The 15,763-nt window shown below is 49.6% G+C and overlaps 1 protein-coding gene across 9 annotated transcripts in view; it reads left to right on the forward strand.

Moving 5' to 3' along the window:
* The window catches only part of gsap (gamma-secretase activating protein), a 304,945-nt gene that overhangs the window by 253,412 nt on the left and 35,770 nt on the right, over positions 1 to 15,763 (forward strand). For all 9 annotated transcript variants that reach the window (XM_078235613.1, XM_078235614.1, XM_078235617.1 and 6 more), the window contains 5 exons: positions 196 to 330; positions 867 to 922; positions 1,166 to 1,197; positions 2,351 to 2,412; positions 8,038 to 8,133. In XM_078235613.1, the coding sequence (XP_078091739.1) occupies positions 196 to 330; positions 867 to 922; positions 1,166 to 1,197; positions 2,351 to 2,412; positions 8,038 to 8,133 (381 nt within the window). The remainder of the gene's footprint in view (positions 1 to 195; positions 331 to 866; positions 923 to 1,165; positions 1,198 to 2,350; positions 2,413 to 8,037; positions 8,134 to 15,763) is intronic.

Genomic DNA, 15,763 nt, shown 5'->3' on the forward strand with positions numbered 1-15,763 from the left:
TTTGATCACATGCCCTAATACCTTATATGGCTCAATGTCAAGTTTTGTTTGATAATGTTTCTGTGAAGCTTCTTGGGATGTTTTGATATGTTTAAGGTGCTGTATAAATGCAAATGGTTGTGTGCCACTCACGAGTGACGTTAAACATTATTTGATTGCTTGGTTTTTTTAAACAAGTGCGCACCTCCTTTCCAGATTCAAAACCTCCAAGGTTTTTGGGAAGAGCTAAACAGAAATGTGGAATCTATGAAGAATTTAGAAAGTTTACATAATCCATGGCACAATAATAGCTCAATGAGAAAAATCAAAGCACAGCTATTTTCAAATATGGTAAGAGAACTTAGGTGAGCATTCATTGTTTTTAATGTGAACATAAATTTAACAACTTGGACCTCAAAGGTAACATTTTACTTTAATAAATCTAAAACAGCTTTATAAAAGCAAATCACAGCGAATGCTAGAAAACTGAAATTAAAAGAAAATGCAGAGAATACTCAGCAGCTGAAAGCATCTGTGGAAAGAGAGAGAAACAGCATTAATGTTTAAGGTCAATAACTTCTCATCAGAATTACTCTGCTCTGTTCAGTTGTCCAGTTCTGATGGTAGTTCATTGACCTGAAATGTTAAATCAATTTCTCTCCTCCTCCATATAGGCCTAATTGTATAAGCTATTCAAGTGAAGAAGAAATCTAAATGTAACTACTGTATTTGCTGGTGTCCACTGCACCTCGCACTGAAGCCTCAATATCTATCACCAGGGATCTAACCAATGCTTCATGTCTGTGCCTGACAAGTATATTACCTCTTAGTTTATTGCAAAAAGAAAGTGAATTTAATTTCTAAATGGGCTTTTTAAATTATTTCAGAAAGTGGATGAAAGGGCGAATAAGCACTTCAGAAATACTTTAGAAAATGCCAAAAAGTAAGTGAATTTTCCAACTTTTAAAGAATAGTCTCTGCGGGTTGCCTGCTTATTCACTGTAAATTTGGAGAAGAATTCCAAGCCTGGAAAAATGACAGTTTTCCCAGTGTTTTTGGCTGTTCCACTGAAATTGCAAAAGAATAGAAGAACTTTCATTGAAATTCATCCCCAATTTTTTTGTTTTATCTCATTGGCCAGCCTAATGTCATTCGAGGAAGCTAAGTTCTGGTTTAATTTTTACAGGGTTCTCTCAAAAGTGGACAAATGTTCCTCAGGTAGGAAGATATGATTTGATTTTACTTGTATAGGGACTTTGTATATATCTTACTAATGATGGACTTAGTGCTATACTTCAAACATAACTAATGATGAAGCTTAAGTGAGTAATGACTGTCATTTTGTACAAAAATGAAATGGCAAACTTTGCTTAATTGAGATTCTAATTTTATTCACTATGGGTATAAAGTCTTGGTGGATCCATAATCATGTATTGTCATTATTTTTGAAACACTACTTGCAATTGCTAAGTGATATTTCATATGTAAATTTTCTTGTCGAATTTACACACTTGTAAACTACGTGTTCTAAAGGCAATCGCACCCTAAAACAGAGAATATTTTAATACGGACTTGCAAACACATGATTTAGGAGCAGCAGTAGGCCATTTGACGCCTCGAGGTTACTCTGCCATTCAGCAAGATCATAGCTGATCTGATTGTAACCTCAACTCCACATTCCTGCCTATCCCCAGCAACCTTTCACCCCTTGCTTATTAGGAACTTATTTATCTCTGCTTTAAAAATATCCAAAGGCTCTCTTCCTCAGAAGGCGGTGGAAGCAGAGTTCCAAATACTCTCAGTCCTCTAAGAGGGAAAATTTCTCCTCATCCCTGTCTTAAATGAGCGACCTCTTAAACTGCGACTCCTCGTTCAAGATTCTCCCATCAGAGGAAACATTCTCTCCACATCTACCCTGTCAAGACCCCTCAGGATTCTTATATGTTTCAGACAAGATACCTCTTACTCTTCTAAACTTGAGCAGATATCAGGCTAGGCTGTTCAATCTTTCCACATAATACATCCCAGCCATTCCAGATATTAGTTCAGTAAACTTTCTCTGAACTGCTTCCAAAGCATTTACATCCCCTTTTAAATAGGAGATCAGTACTGCACACCATACTCCAGATGTGGTCTTGCCAGTGCCCTGTATGACTGAAGCATCACCTCCCTACATTTGTATTCAATTCCCTTTGCAATAATCAATAACATTCTATTAGCTTTTGCTGTATATGCATACTAAGCTTTTGTGATTCTGCTTTGGCGGAGATGAATTTATCATAAAATGTGTAACAATTTTTCTTTTTTTGATTCAGAGGTTTGTGCAGGTGAATAAAGGTTAATAAATGTTGTGACATTTCTTTAATAACAGAACAACAAGCTGTTCCCTTGTTTCAGGAAGAGGACTGCCACCAGATGGTGCTAACAGGACTGGTAAGGAGTCCACTTGGTGTTTGGTGTACCTTGTATATTAAGCTGGAATACTGCCTACCCTCTGTACCCTTTGACTCCCTTGTTGGTCAAGAATCTTTCTATGTCTGCCTTAAAAATATTCAGTGACCCTGCCTCCACTGCTTTCTGGAGAAGAGAATTCCACAGACTCGTGACCCTTTGAGAGAAAAAAATTCTCTTATTTCTATCTTAAATGGGAGACCCCTTATTTTTAAACTGTGTGCCCTAGTTCTCGCCTCTCCCAGAAGCAGAAACATCCTCCCTGCATCCCTCAGGATCTTTTATGTTTGAATAAGATTACTTCTTATTCTTCTGAACTCCAATGGAAACTGGCCAAACCTGTTCAACCTTCCTCATATGATAACCCCTTCATCCCAGGAATCTGTCAAGTGAACCTTCTCTAAACTACTTTGAATGTGCTTATGTGTTTTAAAATATTTTCTAAATAATTATTTTTAACTAAGAGCTGTACTTAGTGCAGTACTCTAGATGTGGTCTCACCAATGCTCTGTACAATTGCAGCAAAACTTCTGTTGTAAAGTGAAGGGTGGATAAATGTACCCTGACTAACCTTGATCTGTTTGCACTAATCCTTTTTAACTCTGGGTGCGTTACTTAATGAGATAGACAAAAGGGGACAAGAGTTGGCTGAATGTCCAACACAACGTTATTGAACATTTTATCAAGGGTAATATTCAATTTTTTCCCAGGACTTTTCAGTAAACAGACTTAAATCTCTGAGCAAACAGTCTTAAATCTACATTAGCTCTCTACTTTTGACATGCGCTTCCCACAGGACCCCATTGCTATGTTTGAATTGTTTGTCTGAAAAGACTGGTAATACCTATTCAATAAGGCTGAGACAGGCTGTTCTTCCATCTTTGAGTTTGGCCGATATTTCAGGAACCGTAGTCGTCGGTTTGGGCTTCCCCTCTTGTCTAGGGCTGGTTCTGGTCTTCGGGTCATCTCACCAGGGTGGTCTTCTGGATCTGGTCAGTCTGATGATGCTTGCCATAAGGTACAAGGAGCTGGCGATACTGTGCTACATGACTACCAGTTGAAGGTGCTCTCTGGAGACATCCTTGAAGAAAGTGCAAAAGCAGGGAGAGTTGGAGCTCCAGGTTACTCTTTTTTTTATCTCCCTTTTTTTACCCTCCTCAAAGATTCTGTGGCCTGTGTCCAATACTAGCATCGGGCAGGGACAGGAAGATCTAGTGAGGTGACTACTTTCCATATTTGGAGGTCAAAGAACATGGTTTTTGAACCTTCAATTGTCAAGTGCTGTCCTTGCCATGCTGTGTCTCTGACCTACTGAGCTGGGTGCCACCAAGTCTGCATAGTATTCTTCTAACAAAGTAGGTTCACTGGAGGTGTAAACAGTGGCTCATTCTGAAACAATGTGGCCTTTAGCACCAGTCCAGGCAATTCCAGGCCTGTCTAGTTTCAACGGGAAGTTGATTGTCCAAGGACTGGCTACGTGAAAACTGTCCTGGTTCTGTAGTTTGCAAATTGCTGAGTCTGGCTCGGTTTAAACTTAGCTTCCACATTTTGAGTTTTTATCTGTGAGAAAAAAATCAATATTTCTGTACAATCCTGGAGGTCATGGGTCACTTGACCACACTTCCCTACTTTTATATTCTATTTCCCTTCCAATGAATGACAACATTCCATTTGCCTTCCTAATACTAACTAATACTAATAATGCACACTAACTTTTGTAATTCATTCACCAGGGCACGCACATTCCTCTGTACCACAGAGCTCTGCAATCTCTTTGTAAATGGACAAGTTCATATTTTCCTACATTATGCTCACATCTGCCAATTTCTTGCCCATTTACTTAACCAATTTCTATTCCTTTGCAGATACCTGAAATCCTCTTCACAATTTACTTCCCTACCTATCTTTGTGTCGTCAGCAAATTTAGCAACCGTACATTTGGTTCCTTCATCCAAGTTATTGATACTTTTCTGCACCCAGTTGGTGTTACTACTGATTGGGAAGTTTCCAGAACGGAACCCTGGCTCAGGAGATTGTAACATTTACTTATTTTTAGAAAATGTGGAGGAACAGAGTCACTGGACGGCTAATTAGCTTTAACAATAAGAAAAAAAGCATTTATTACACATGAAAAGTTTGATTATAACACAATACTCCTTTACTTCCCCCTTAGCTTCACAAATATATACAGTTTTCAAAAATAACACCCCACTCTGAAACCAAATGCCCGATGCCACTCAACCGATCTTCTGTGGATCCCCCCAGGTGATTGTCACGTGAGGCTCTCTCAAACTCTACTCCCAAAAATACAGGCTTTAAAATCTTCTTTCCAACAATACTTTCCATCAGCTTTCTATTACTTTCATGTCAGATATTTGCATCTGTGGGTTTTCGATTTCAGATAAAAATGTGCTTCTATTTTGCTTAGAGAGGGTTATACTTATAATTTCCATTTCAGGTTTTCTAGTGATCTTTTCAAAAAAGCTTTTGCTCCAATTTTTAACAAGGAATCCAGCACCAGGATTTCTGCCTCTCTTTTTCAGCTTTCCTTTGTCTTAAATGCTTTTGCACAAACTCAGGTACTTAGTCCTCAACAGGATACTACTGCTTCAAACACTAGAAAATAGGGCACCAAACTTTACAATTGCTTCAGATATGTGGCTTGTATGTAAGCAACCTCATCAACTCTTTTCGCAGATGTGACTTTAACTTCCATAAACAGTATCCTGTTCCCTTTGTTCCTTTAATTTCAGACTTTGTAGAAACTTCCCTTATTTCTCTAGTTTCCTTAACTAGTTGTTCTTTAATTTTCCTGCACTTGTTTGATTAACCATGACCAAATACTGGAAAATGAGATTAGAATAGATTGGTGTTAGTTGGCCAGCACAGACATGATGGGCCAAAGGGCCTCTTTGCTATAAAATTCTGACTCTAACCCATGGTTTGGCTTTTCTTCAAGCAAATCTGAGACATGTTCTCTTTCTAGCCTTCTAAAGCCGGCAGTGATAAAATCAGCTAAAATTACACTCAAATACCTTCCTACACTGAAGATGCTCCTGGTTGTTAAGCAAAGCTTTACTCTCTGAGCTTGTTTACTTTTCACATTATAACCCTCTCTCAGCAAAATAGAAGCACAGTTTTATCTGAAACCAAAAACCCCCAGATGCAAGCACCGAACATGAATCTAACTATAGGTTTACTCTTCCTTACCCAGAAACACTAAATTAAACCCACTTAAAACCGTACCTTATTTCTAATGTTTAATGATACACATGTACATTGCTTAAATCTATCTCTGTTTTCCTGGCAATCTAGATAGTAAATATTGAGGCGTCAGCACTGATCCTTGTGGCATTCAACTTGTTACATCTTGCCAACCCAAAAATGGGCCAGAGAGGAACCTGTCGTTGGAGAGAGGGATCCAGTTGCCATGGTCCCTATTGGTCCCAATGACATGGGTGGGATTAGGAGAGAGGTTCCATTTAAGGAATATGACCAGGTAGGGACTAAATAAAAAATCGGAATCTCAAAGGTACTAGTCTCTGGATTATTACATGAGCCACAAGCAAATTAGCATTGGATGAGTAAGATTTGAGAGTTGAACAGGTGGCTCAAAAGTTGGTGTGGGAGAAATGGATTTTGATTCCAGTACTGGGGAAAGTGGAATCTGTACTGTTGGGATGGTCTTCACCTGAAGCATGCTGAATCAGTGTTCTGGTGAGTCTAATAACCAGAGCAGTAGAGAGGCCTTTATGCGAGGGAAGGTGTGATAAGTAAAAGGGAGAGGACAAGGCAAAAGGACAGGATAGTGATAAGGGTGATGATAATCAATGTGCTAGGAATGGATAGAATGTATAAACTTAAGAGCTGACCAGCAGATAAGGCTGCAATAATAGTAAAAAGACAGAACTAAAAGGATCTGTATCTGAATGCTCGTAAGATCCATAACAAAGTGGATGAAAGAAAATTGTTTTTGACTAATTTATTAGTAAAATGGAATGCAGATACAGGGAAACCTGTAGATGTGGTATACTTAGATTTCCAGAAAGGTGTCACAGCAAATTATACTGCACAAAGTAACAGCTCATGGTGTAAGGGGTGACAAATTAGCATGAATAGAGGATTGGTTAGCTAACAGGGTTCAACTCTCAAATCTTATTCATCCAATGCTAATTTGCTTGTAGCTGAGGTAATAATCCAGAGATTAGTACTTTTGAGATTCCGATTTTTAATTTAGTCCCGAGCTGCTCCTGTTCCCTAAACGGAACTTCTCTCCTAATCACACTGATGTCATTGGCACCAATAGGGACCATGACAACTGGATCCCCCCCTTCCAACGACAGGTTCCTCTCTGGCCCAGAGGCAGATGTTCCGAATCCTGGCACGGAGCAGACAATGCAGCCTTTTGGACTCTCGGGCCTGACTGCAGAGAGCTGTGCCGAACCCCCTGACTATACCCCCTGTCCTCCACTACCATTACATTCCTATTCTAGCTTTCCCCATCTCTGTTGTGTCCAGAGACTTGTCCTCCAGCTCAATGACTCTGAGTCAAAGCATCTTGTGTTGCAAACACATGCTGCAGACATGTTAGCCTTGGATCACACAGGTGTCCACGAGTGCCCACATTCTGCAATGGCCACACATCACCTGCCCTGCCACCTTTACAGCTTTTATTTTAATGATTACATTTTAATTAATGTTTCTAATCCTGTATCTGCTTATATTCTTATTGTTTCAATAAATATTCCACTTGCCCTCCTTGACGTTTCCTAGTTTAGATAAGATAAATAGAAAATATTCACTGGCCAATCACCCACCTGCTTCCCAATAATGTCAAAAAATTGGATTTTTCCAATTGCAATCAGGTTCTGACTTGACTCTGAATGATTGGTCTTGCTCACAGCAGTTTTCTGATGACCATGGCCAGGGTAAGCTGGTGTCGCAGAGCTTGGGGCCCTTAGTCAAATGTGGTCTGCCTGAAGACATTCCCCATAACTTTTGCTCATAGATCCAGGCTTAAGTTGTGCTCAACTGAAGTTCGGCATTCCTCCTCCTTCAGGTATCATGTCCTAAGAGGGCATTGACAACCATGGATTTTCATTGGATTGGTCCATGATTATACTTAGCAAAGGACTGCAGTTGTTTGCTGTTGCTTTCTGCAGCATGGCTGGCTGGGAACCCTCCCATTCTTCCACCTGCCATCAGGGGTATTGGAAGGATTTACAGGCTCATAAGCAACCTACTTGGCCGCATTCTGAACACAACTTCTGTGGCAATGGAGTTTCTGGCCCAGAGCTAGGGACACTAGCCACTGTGCCACACGACCCTCCTGGCTTTAGTATTACATACCTAACATGATAAGCATCTCTCTATATTCTTCAAAATGCTGCATACTACTCCCATGTTATATTGGTCATTGCATATAATGGGAAATCATGTTCTCACGGAAGTTCCCATAAGAAGTGGGGACAGTACTTAAAGTCTGGTGTTAAACTGTTCAAGTGATTTGGCTGCAAAGTGGCAGGTTATTGCAGCTTTTGTTGTTGTTACCTGTTAAATGGTGGAAAAATGTAATGTTAATTGTGACAAAAACCTTCATTTCTATAGATGGTTGAGAAACTGAAGGAATATCTACTGAATTATCTTCATTACATAGGAAGGAAGAAGATTGACCTGATAGTTAACAACTATGTTGTGAATTTGGTTTGTGATGCTTTCTTTATTTTTAACATTAAGTAGTTGATTACTAATCAGGCAATTGTCAATTATAGTGCGCTTGGCTCTTTTCCTGTCATGTCAGTTTGTTTTTTTCACAATCGGTTTTCAAGTTGTTTTGGAACAGAAAGACACAATGTAACATTCATATAGTGCAAATTTTCCATGAATGGAATGGCTTTTCCTGGTGTGACATGGTTAAACAAGAACCCGCAATTGGACTAAAGTGCTGTTGGCAAGTTTAAATTTCTATAATTTCCTATCTGTTTAAAACAGAATTGACACATAAACTGTGCCGTGCTATGACATGGGTGTAAGGCGGAGATTAATCTATGATTGGGCCTTAAAAGAGAACAGCTTCTTTTATGCTGAATATTTTGAGACACGATAGAAAGAAGCATTTATTTGAAAAAGATGCAACCAAATGTATGGAAAATCTCTAGAAAGCCGACAATAACTCAAGTGTTTATGAGGGCTCGGTACACCCAGAAGGGAATAAAAGAAGTAATATATAAACTGGGGCTATTAAAATACAAACTATCATTGCAATGTCATCGACCAACGGCAAGCCAAAGAGCCCTGTAGTGGTTGGAAAATCAATTAAAATTGGGGATTGCTTTTAGGCTGCCCCAAATGCAATATTTATGATTAGGGACGTACAAGATGAAAGGAAGTGTACCAGGGAATGTAGCTGGCAGTGGAACTGGATATGCTGAATATGGGTGGGATTTTCCAGTTATCCAAGCCAGCGGGATTCTCTGGTCCTTCCAGCAGCGCACTCTCATCCAGGGGTTCCCCAGCGGTGTGGGGTGGCTTCAATGGTAAATCCCATTGACAGTGGTGGGTCCAGAGAATCCCACTACCCACGAACAGCAAGCCACCTCCCCCGGCCAAGAAACACACGGCTGGGAGGCCGGAGAATCCCACCCTCTGTCTTACTCACCTACTTGGCAGTGATTGAGGACACTGCCTCCATGTGCTCAAGATGAGGATGGCAGCGACAGTCCTGTATGATCTATTTTAAGGATAACTGCAATTAAATGGATCTGGTATACAGCAGTCCTATATTCTTAGTTCATCATCTCCCTCAGTGTTTCTACCCAGTTGATCGGGATCATCGAAAATAGCACCAACAGCAGGAAATTTGACAGGTAGAGGAGTAAACCCTTGAGCTTAGACTATGGATGATCCGTACTTTAACTCCCATCTACCCACCATTGATCCTGAAACCCTTGCCTAACAAAATTCAATCAAGCTCAAGTTTGAAATTTTCAGTTGACTTCACAGCCTTTTAGTGGAAAGAGGTCCAATACCCAGAGTGAAGATGTGTTATTGTTACAGACATTGTTGCTGAATGCCCGAGCTTAAATATTTGTTCTGGAAATCCTAACCAGAGGAAATACTGTCTGTCTCTCTCTCTCTCTCTGTGTGTGTGTGTGTGTGTGTGTCTCTTTCGGTGTCTCTGTGTATGTGTGTCTCTCTCAGTGTGTGTGTGTGTGTGTGTCCCTCGCTCTGCGCGTCCCTCTCTCGCTGTGCGCGTCCCTCTCTCGCTGTGCGCGTCCCTCTCTCGCTGTGCGCGTCCCTCTCTCGCTGTGCGCGTTCCTCTCTCGCTGTGCGCGTCCCTCTCTCGCTGTGCGCGTCCCTCTCTCGCTGTGCGCGTCCCTCTCTCGCTCTGCGCGTCCCTCTCTCGCTGTGCGCGTCCCTCTCTCGCTCTGCGCGTCCCTCTCTCGCTCTGCGCGTCCCTCTCTCGCTCTGCGCGTCCCTCTCTCGCTCTGCGCGTCCCTCTCTCGCTCTGCGCGTCCCTCTCTCGCTCTGCGCGTCCCCCTCTCGCTCTGCGCGTCCCCCTCTCGCTCTGCGCGTCCCCCTCTCGCTCTGCGCGTCCCTCTCTCGCTCTGCGCGTCCCTCTCTCGCTCTGCGCGTCCCTCTCTCGCTCTGCGCGTCCCTCTCTCGCTCTGCGCGTCCCTCTCTCGCTCTGCGCGTCCCTCTCTCGCTCTGCGCGTCCCTCTCTCGCTCTGCGCGTGTCTCTCTCGCTCTGCGCGTGTCTCTCTCGCTCTGCGCGTGTCTCTCTCGCTCTGCGCGTGTCTCTCTCGCTCTGCGCGTGTCTCTCTCGCTCTGCGCGTGTCTCTCTCGCTCTGCGCGTGTCTCTCTCGCTCTGCGCGTGTCTCTCTCGCTCTGCGCGTGTCTCTCTCGCTCTGCGCGTGTCTCTCTCGCTCTGCGCGTCCCTCTCTCGCTCTGCGCGTCTCTCTCTCGCTCTGCGCGTCTCTCTCTCGCTCTGCGCGTGTCTCTCTCTCGCTCTGCGCGTCTCTCTCTCGCTCTGCGCGTGCCTCTCTCTCGCTCTGCGCGTGTCTCTCTCTCGCTCTGCGCGTGCCTCTCTCTCGCTCTGCGCGTGCCTCTCTCTCGCTCTGCGCGTGCCCCTCTCTCGCTCTGCGCGTGCCCCTCTCTCGCTCTGCGCGTGTCTCTCTCTCGCTCTGCGCGTGTCTCTCTCTCGCTCTGCGCGTGTCTCTCTCACGCTCTGCGCGTGCCTCTCTCTCGCTCTGCGCGTGCCCCTCTCTCGCTCTGCGCGTGCCCCTCTCTCGCTCTGCGCGTGCCCCTCTCTCGCTCTGCGCGTGCCTCTCTCTCGCTCTGCGCGTGCCTCTCTCTCGCTCTGCGCGTGCCTCTCTCTCGCTCTGCGCGTGCCTCTCTCTCGCTCTGCGCGTGCCTCTCTCTCGCTCTGCGCGTGCCTCTCTCTCGCTCTGCGCGTGCCTCTCTCTCGCTCTGCGCGTGCCTCTCTCTCGCTCTGCGCGTGTCTCTCTCTCGCTCTGCGCGTGTCTCTCTCTCGCTCTGCGCGTGTCTCTCTCTCGCTCTGCGCGTGTCTCTCTCTCGCTCTGCGCGTGTCTCTCTTTCGCTCTGCGCGTGTCTCTCTTTCGCTCTGCGCGTGTCTCTCTCTCGCTCTGCGCGTGTCTCTCTCTCGCTCTGCGCGTGCCTCTCTCTCGCTCTGCGCGTGCCTCTCTCTCGCTCTGCGCGTGCCTCTCTCTCGCTCTGCGCGTGCCTCTCTCTCGCTCTGCGCGTGCCTCTCTCTCGCTCTGCGCGTGCCTCTCTCGCTCTGCGCGTGCCTCTCTCGCTCTGCGCGTGCCCCTCTCGCTCTGCGCGTGCCCGTCTCGCTCTGCGCGTGCCCCTCTCGCTCTGCGCGTGCCCCTCTCGCTCTGCGCGTGCCCCTCTCGCTCTGCGCGTGCCCCTCTCGCTCTGCGCGTGCCCCTCTCGCTCTGCGCGTGCCCCTCTCGCTCTGCGCGTGCCCCTCTCGCTCTGCGCGTGCCCCTCTCGCTCTGCGCGTGCCCCTCTCGCTCTGCGCGTGCCCCTCTCGCTCTGCGCGTGCCCCTCTCGCTCTGCGCGTGCCCCTCTCGCTCTGCGCGTGCCCCTCTCGCTCTGCGCGTGCCCCTCTCGCTCTGCGCGTGCCCCTCTCGCTCTGCGCGTGCCCCTCTCGCTCTGCGCGTGCCCCTCTCGCTCTGCGCGTGCCCCTCTCGCTCTGCGCGTGCCCCTCTCGCTCTGCGCGTGCCCCTCTCGCTCTGCGCGTGCCCCTCTCGCTCTGCGCGTGCCCCTCTCGCTCTGCGCGTGCCCCTCTCGCTCTGCGCGTGCCCCTCTCGCTCTGCGCGTGCCCCTCTCGCTCTGCGCGTGCCCCTCTCGCTCTGCGCGTGCCCCTCTCGCTCTGCGCGTGCCCCTCTCGCTCTGCGCGTGCCCCTCTCGCTCTGCGCGTGCCCCACTCCGTCTCCGCCTCTGCCTCCCTCGCCGTCTCCGCCTCTGCCTCCCTCGCCGTCTCCGCCTCTGCCTCCCTCGCCGTCTCCGCCTCTGCCTCCCTCGCCGTCTCTCTGCCTCTGCCTCCCTCGCCGTCTCCGCCTCTGCCTCCCTCGCCGTCTCTCTGCCTCTGCCTCCCTCGCCGTCTCTCTGCCTCTGCCTCCCTCGCCGTCTCTCTGCCTCTCTCTCTCTGCCTCTCTCTGTGTCTCTCTCTCTGCCCCCTCTCTCTCTCTCTCTCTGTGCCTCTCTCTGTCTCTCTCTCTGTGTCTCTCTCTGTCTCTCTGTGTCGCTCTCTCTCTCTCTCTGTGTCGCTCTCTCTCTCTCTCTCTGTCGCTCTCTCTCTCTCTCTGTGTCGCTCTCTCTCTCTCTCTGTGTCGCTCTCTCTCTCTCTCTGTGTCGCTCTCTCTCTCTCTCTGTGTCGCTCTCTCTCTCTGTGTCGCTCTCTCTCTCTCTCTGTGTCGCTCTCTCTCTCTCTCTGTGTCGCTCTCTCTCTCTCTCTGTGTCGCTCTCTCTCTCTCTCTGTGTCGCTCTCTCTCTCTCTCTGTGTCGCTCTCTCTCTCTCTCTGTGTCGCTCTCTCTCTGTGTCGCTCTCTCTCTCTCTCTGTGTCGCTCTCTCTCTCTCTCTGTGTCGCTCTCTCTCTCTGTGTCGCTCTCTCTCTCTCTGTGTCGCTCTCTCTCTGTGTCGCTCTCTCTCTGTGTCGCTCTCTCTCTGTGTCGCTCTCTCTCTCTCTCTGTGTCGCTCTCTCTCTCTCTCTGTGTCGCTCTCTCTCTGTTCGCTCGCTCTCTGTGTCGCTCTCCTCTCTGTGTCGCTCTCTCTCTGTGTCGCTCTCTCTCTGTGTCGCTCTCTCTCTGTGTCGCTCTCTCTCTGTGTCGCTCTCTCTCTGTGTCGCTCTCTCTCTGTGTCGCTCTCTCTCTGTGTCGCTCTCTCTCTGTGTCGCTCGCTCTCTGTGTCGCTCGCTCTCTGTGTCGCTCGCTCTCTGTGTCGCTCGCTCTCTGTGTCGCTCGCTCTCTGTGTCGCTCGCTCTCTGTGTCGCTCGCTCTCTGTGTCGCTCGCTCTCTGTGTCGCTCGCTCTCTGTGTCGCTCGCTCTCTGTGTCGCTCGCTCTCTGTGTCGCTCGCTCTCTGTGTCGCTCGCTCTCTGTGTCGCTCGCTCTCTGTGTCGCTCGCTCTCTGTGTCGCTCGCTCTCTGTGTCGCTCGCTCTCTGTGTCGCTCGCTCTCTGTGTCGCTCGCTCTCTGTGTCGCTCGCTCTCTGTGTCGCTCGCTCTCTGTGTCGCTCGCTCTCTGTGTCGCTCGCTCTCTGTGTCGCTCGCTCTCTGTGTCGCTCGCTCTCTGTGTCGCTCGCTCTCTGTGTCGCTCGCTCTCTGTGTCGCTCGCTCTCTGTGTCGCTCGCTCTCTGTGTCGCTCGCTCTCTGTGTCGCTCGCTCTCTGTGTCGCTCGCTCTCTGTGTCGCTCGCTCTCTGTGTCGCTCGCTCTCTGTGTCGCTCGCTCTCTGTGTCGCTCGCTCTCTGTGTCGCTCGCTCTCTGTGTCGCTCGCTCTCTGTGTCGCTCGCTCTCTGTGTCGCTCGCTCTCTGTGTCGCTCGCTCTCTGTGTCGCTCGCTCTCTGTGTCGCTCGCTCTCTGTGTCGCTCGCTCTCTGTGTCGCTCGCTCTCTGTGTCGCTCGCTCTCTGTGTCGCTCGCTCTCTGTGTCGCTCGCTCTCTGTGTCGCTCGCTCTCTGTGTCGCTCGCTCTCTGTGTCGCTCGCTCTCTGTGTCGCTCGCTCTCTGTGTCGCTCGCTCTCTGTGTCGCTCGCTCTCTGTGTCGCTCGCTCTCTGTGTCGCTCGCTCTCTGTGTCGCTCGCTCTCTGTGTCGCTCGCTCTCTGTGTCGCTCGCTCTCTGTGTCGCTCGCTCTCTGTGTCGCTCGCTCTCTGTGTCGCTCGCTCTCTGTGTCGCTCGCTCTCTGTGTCGCTCGCTCTCTGTGTCGCTCGCTCTCTGTGTCGCTCGCTCTCTGTGTCGCTCGCTCTCTGTGTCGCTCGCTCTCTGTGTCGCTCGCTCTCTGTGTCGCTCGCTCTCTGTGTCGCTCGCTCTCTGTGTCGCTCGCTCTCTGTGTCGCTCGCTCTCTGTGTCGCTCGCTCTCTGTGTCGCTCGCTCTCTGTGTCGCTCGCTCTCTGTGTCGCTCGCTCTCTGTGTCGCTCGCTCTCTGTGTCGCTCGCTCTCTGTGTCGCTCGCTCTCTGTGTCGCTCGCTCTCTGTGTCGCTCGCTCTCTGTGTCGCTCGCTCTCTGTGTCGCTCGCTCTCTGTGTCGCTCGCTCTCTGTGTCGCTCGCTCTCTGTGTCGCTCGCTCCTCTGTGTCGCTCGCTCTCTGTGTCGCTCGCTCTCTGTGTCGCTCGCTCTCTGTGTCGCTCGCTCTCTGTGTCGCTCGCTCTCTGTGTCGCTCGCTCTCTGTGTCGCTCGCTCTCTGTGTCGCTCGCTCTCTGTGTCGCTCGCTCTCTGTGTCGCTCGCTCTCTGTGTCGCTCGCTCTCTGTGTCGCTCGCTCTCTGTGTCGCTCGCTCTCTGTGTCGCTCGCTCTCTGTGTCGCTCGCTCTCTGTGTCGCTCGCTCTCTGTGTCGCTCGCTCTCTGTGTCGCTCGCTCTCTGTGTCGCTCGCTCTCTGTGTCGCTCGCTCTCTGTGTCGCTCGCTCTCTGTGTCGCTCGCTCTCTGTGTCGCTCGCTCTCTGTGTCGCTCGCTCTCTGTGTCGCTCGCTCTCTGTGTCGCTCGCTCTCTGTGTCGCTCGCTCTCTGTGTCGCTCGCTCTCTGTGTCGCTCGCTCTCTGTGTCGCTCGCTCTCTGTGTCGCTCGCTCTCTGTGTCGCTCGCTCTCTGTGTCGCTCGCTCTCTGTGTCGCTCGCTCTCTGTGTCGCTCGCTCTCTGTGTCGCTCGCTCTCTGTGTCGCTCGCTCTCTGTGTCGCTCGCTCTCTGTGTCGCTCGCTCTCTGTGTCGCTCGCTCTCTGTGTCGCTCGCTCTCTGTGTCGCTCGCTCTCTGTGTCGCTCGCTCTCTGTGTCGCTCGCTCTCTGTGTCGCTCGCTCTCTGTGTCGCTCGCTCTCTGTGTCGCTCGCTCTCTGTGTCGCTCGCTCTCTGTGTCGCTCGCTCTCTGTGTCGCTCGCTCTCTGTGTCGCTCGCTCTCTGTGTCGCTCGCTCTCTGTGTCGCTCGCTCTCTGTGTCGCTCGCTCTCTGTGTCGCTCGCTCTCTGTGTCGCTCGCTCTCTGTGTCGCTCGCTCTCTGTGTCGCTCGCTCTCTGTGTCGCTCGCTCTCTGTGTCGCTCGCTCTCTGTGTCGCTCGCTCTCTGTGTCGCTCGCTCTCTGTGTCGCTCGCTCTCTGTGTCGCTCGCTCTCTGTGTCGCTCGCTCTCTGTGTCGCTCGCTCTCTGTGTCGCTCGCTCTCTGTGTCGCTCGCTCTCTGTGTCGCTCGCTCTCTGTGTCGCTCGCTCTCTGTGTCGCTCGCTCTCTGTGTCGCTCGCTCTCTGTGTCGCTCGCTCTCTGTGTCGCTCGCTCTCTGTGTCGCTCGCTCTCTGTGTCGCTCGCTCTCTGTGTCGCTCGCTCTCTGTGTCGCTCGCTCTCTGTGTCGCTCGCTCTCTGTGTCGCTCGCTCTCTGTGTCGCTCGCTCTCTGTGTCGCTCGCTCTCTGTGTCGCTCGCCTCTGTGTCGCCTCCTGGTCGCTCGCTCTCTGTGTCGCTCGCTCTCTGTGTCGCTCGCTCTCTGTGTCGCTCGCTCTCTGTGTCGCTCGCTCTCTGTGTCGCTCGCTCTCTGTGTCGCTCGCTCTCTGTGTCGCTCGCTCTCTGTGTCGTCGCTCTGTGTCGCTCTCTCTCGCTCGCTCTCTCTGGTCGCTCGCTCTCTGTGT

Source organism: Mustelus asterias, chromosome 19, assembly GCF_964213995.1.
Source record: "Mustelus asterias chromosome 19, sMusAst1.hap1.1, whole genome shotgun sequence".
NCBI classification, from domain to species: Eukaryota; Metazoa; Chordata; class Chondrichthyes; order Carcharhiniformes; family Triakidae; genus Mustelus; species Mustelus asterias.